Here is a 2761-nt window from a genome sequence, read left to right as displayed (position 1 = left end):
TGCCCGAGTCCTTGGACGACGCGTCGACGGCCTTGTACTCGTAGGCGTCGTCGGGCAGGATGCCGCCGCACGACTCCGCGTACTGGAACGCGCGGTACGTGTAGCCGCCCGCGCAGCCGTGGTCGACCGTGTCGCAGGCGACGAACTGCTGCGTGGACAAGGAAGACAGGTCCACGGCGCCGTCGCTGAGGAACTTCGTGCCCTCGATGTCGCCGGCCGCCGCGAAGGCCCAGTGCGACGCGCAGTCGCCCGTGTCTTTCACGGACGTCACCGCGGACTTGGACACGTTCTTCGCCACGAGCGCGCGCCAGTCGAAGGCCGACGGCATGGTCTTGATGGTCCAGTTGTTGAACTGGACGATCTGGCCCGGCGAGAACTGGTGGACCGGGTCGTCGGGGTCCATGCCGCCCGGCTGGCCGCACGCGACGCAGTCGTCCTCCGTGATCCAGTCCACGCGGCCCTTGGCGTCCTTGTTGTCGTTGTGGTAGGCCGCGTCCTTCATCAGCGCCTGCACCGCCGCGGGGCCCTGCTTCGCCGCCTGGACGACCTGGTCCGGCAAACCGTCCTGCATCTCGGACCACGCGCTGTTGCCCGACCGGCGGACCGCGCGCTCGTCCTCGCTCTTGTCGGCGAACTTGGTGATGCCGAAGAGGGCGTGGGGGTGGACCTTGTTGAGCTTGTCGATCATGCCCAGGTTCTTCTTGAAGTAGGTGAAGCGCTCGGACGTCTCGTCGGGGCTGCTGTAGGTCGTCGAGAAGTCCTCCTGGAACTTACTGAAGAGCGCGGCGACGTCGTCGTCGCCGAGGTCGCCGTAGACGACGGCCTTCTTGTCCGTCATGTTCCACGTCGATTGGACCTTGTGGGCGTGCACCTTGACGGGGCTCGGCGTGTCGCTGTTGTCGTCGGGCCGCTCGCCGGCTAAGGCCGCGAGCTGGGTGCCCGCGCTCGACACGGCCTCGCCCAGCGAGCCGAACTGCGACCGGTAGCCGAGCACGGCGACGGCGGCGACGGAGAGGCCCGCGAGGGCCGCCCGGCGCAGGGCCACCTTCTTGGGGGGCGCCATAGCTGCCCAAGATGTGCGGCCTCGAACTGCGGCAGCATCCGGATACTACACGATGCGGATCGGCCAGGAATACTTCACTACCTTTGTCGATTTCAAGAGCCATTGCGGCAAGACGCACGCCGCAGCTCGTCTCGCAGCGTCGCATCTGTCTCGTCGCTGCGGAGCAGGTACCGCTCGCTCTCGCGCTCGCCACGTATCCCAGCATCAGTGCCCGCGCCGCGCCTCCCCGGCCGTCAGCGTGGCCCGCCGGCGCGAGACGACGTTTTTCTGCTGCGGCGACGCGAAGCGGGACGCCCTGCGCGACCAGCGGAGCAGCTCGCCGTCCATGGCGGCGCTCGGCGGCGCCGGCGGCACGCCGCCGCTCAACGTGCAGCGCAAGGTCGCCGTGCTCGGCTATAGGGCCGTGGGCAAGACGTCGCTCGCGACGCACTTCGTCAAGGGCCGGTTCGTCGACGAGTACGACCCGACCATCGAGAACACCTTCGCGAAGAAGATTCGCTTCAAGCGCGCCCACTTCGCCACGGAGATCATCGACGCCGCGGGCATGGACGAGTACTCGCGGCTCTCGCGGAACGCGTCCGTCGGCGTCCACGGCTATCTGCTGGTCTACTCGTCGACGTCGCGGTCGAGCTTCGAGAAGATCCGCTTCATCAACGACGCCGTGCTCCGCGTCCAGGGCCAGTCGCCGGGCGTCGTGCGCGTCCTCGTCGCGACCATGGCGGACCTGCGGGGCCAGCGGCAGGTCGAGGCGGACGAGGGCCGCGCGCTCGCGGACCGCATGCACATCCCCTTCGTCGAGTGCTCGGCGAAGGAGAACTTGAACGTCGCCGAGGTCTTCACGACGCTCATCAAGGAGATCGAGAAGGACACGGGCTTCCTCGACGACCAGGCCCAGCCGGGGTGCGCGATCCTGTAAAAGCGGGGGTTCAAAGACTAGCCGTTACGGGGCCGCACGCGCCCCCGCACGGGCGACTTGGCGTCGCCCAGCGGGGCGCGCACGCGCGGCAGCGCGCCGTCGGACGCGGACGCGGAGCGGATCATGGTCTCGGAGAAGCGCACCTGGCGGTCGCCGGCCTGGTCCCGCTTCTTCGGCGACGCGGCCGTCCAGTCGAGGAGCTCGGGCAGCTCCTCGAGGAGCTTCCACGCGTCGTCGGGCGTCACGCCCGCGGCGTAGACGAGGCACTTGCGGTGCGTCTCCTTCGCCACGATGGCGCGCCGGTACTCCGCGAAGGTCGACGGCCCGCGCTGCGCGCCGGCCGCGTCCTGCCAGTGGAACTCCGCGTCGCGGATCGCGTGGGGCACGCGCGGCGCCGGGTTCCGCGGCCGCCGCTTCCGCGGCGCCTTCGCGGGCAGGTACGTGATGTTCGCGTTCTCGTCGCCGCGGGCCCGCGCGGGCCTCGGGTTCCGGGCTCTCTTCGGCGGCGGCGCGCGCCGCTTGGGCCCGTCGCCGTCGATGGGCGGCAGGCCCTTCCTGCCGTAGGCGCTCACGACGCGCTCCGCGACGGCGGGCTCCGCCCGGCGCCGCGGCACCTTGGGCGCGCCGCAGCGCTTGCAGTAGCGGCCGCCGGGCTCGGTCGCGCCGCAGCGGCAGCGGTAGCTGTGCGCGCGGAGCTCCGCGGCGCGGCGCCGGCCGAGGACGCCGCGCCAGATCCGCTGGGCCAGGCGCGCGAGCCGCGTCGCGTCGCGCCGCCGCTTCCG

General features: G+C 70.8%; 2 protein-coding genes across 2 annotated transcripts in view; one reads left to right on the top strand and one right to left on the bottom strand.

Moving 5' to 3' along the window:
- Window positions 1-838, bottom strand: part of AURANDRAFT_26549 (hypothetical protein) — a gene marked incomplete at both ends in the record, with an annotated part of 1327 nt that extends 489 nt beyond the window's left edge. The window contains 2 exons of the mRNA XM_009038760.1: window positions 29-331; window positions 515-838. Of these exons, the coding sequence (XP_009037008.1) occupies window positions 29-331; window positions 515-838 (627 nt within the window). The remainder of the gene's footprint in view (window positions 1-28; window positions 332-514) is intronic.
- Window positions 839-1388: 550 nt separating this feature from the next.
- Window positions 1389-1979, top strand: AURANDRAFT_59024 (hypothetical protein; the record flags this gene model as incomplete). The annotated part of the gene is made up of 1 exon (XM_009038781.1): window positions 1389-1979. The coding sequence occupies one exon, from the start codon at window positions 1389-1391 to the stop codon at window positions 1977-1979; it is 591 nt and encodes a 196-aa protein (XP_009037029.1).
- Between the last annotated feature and the right edge of the window lie 782 nt (window positions 1980-2761).

The sequence above is a fragment of the Aureococcus anophagefferens genome (genome assembly GCF_000186865.1).
Source record: "Aureococcus anophagefferens unplaced genomic scaffold AURANscaffold_9, whole genome shotgun sequence".
Taxonomy (NCBI): Eukaryota; class Pelagophyceae; order Pelagomonadales; family Pelagomonadaceae; genus Aureococcus; species Aureococcus anophagefferens.
The sequence above is the reverse complement of the archived record's forward strand: the minus strand, read 5'-3'. Positions and strand labels throughout refer to the sequence as shown.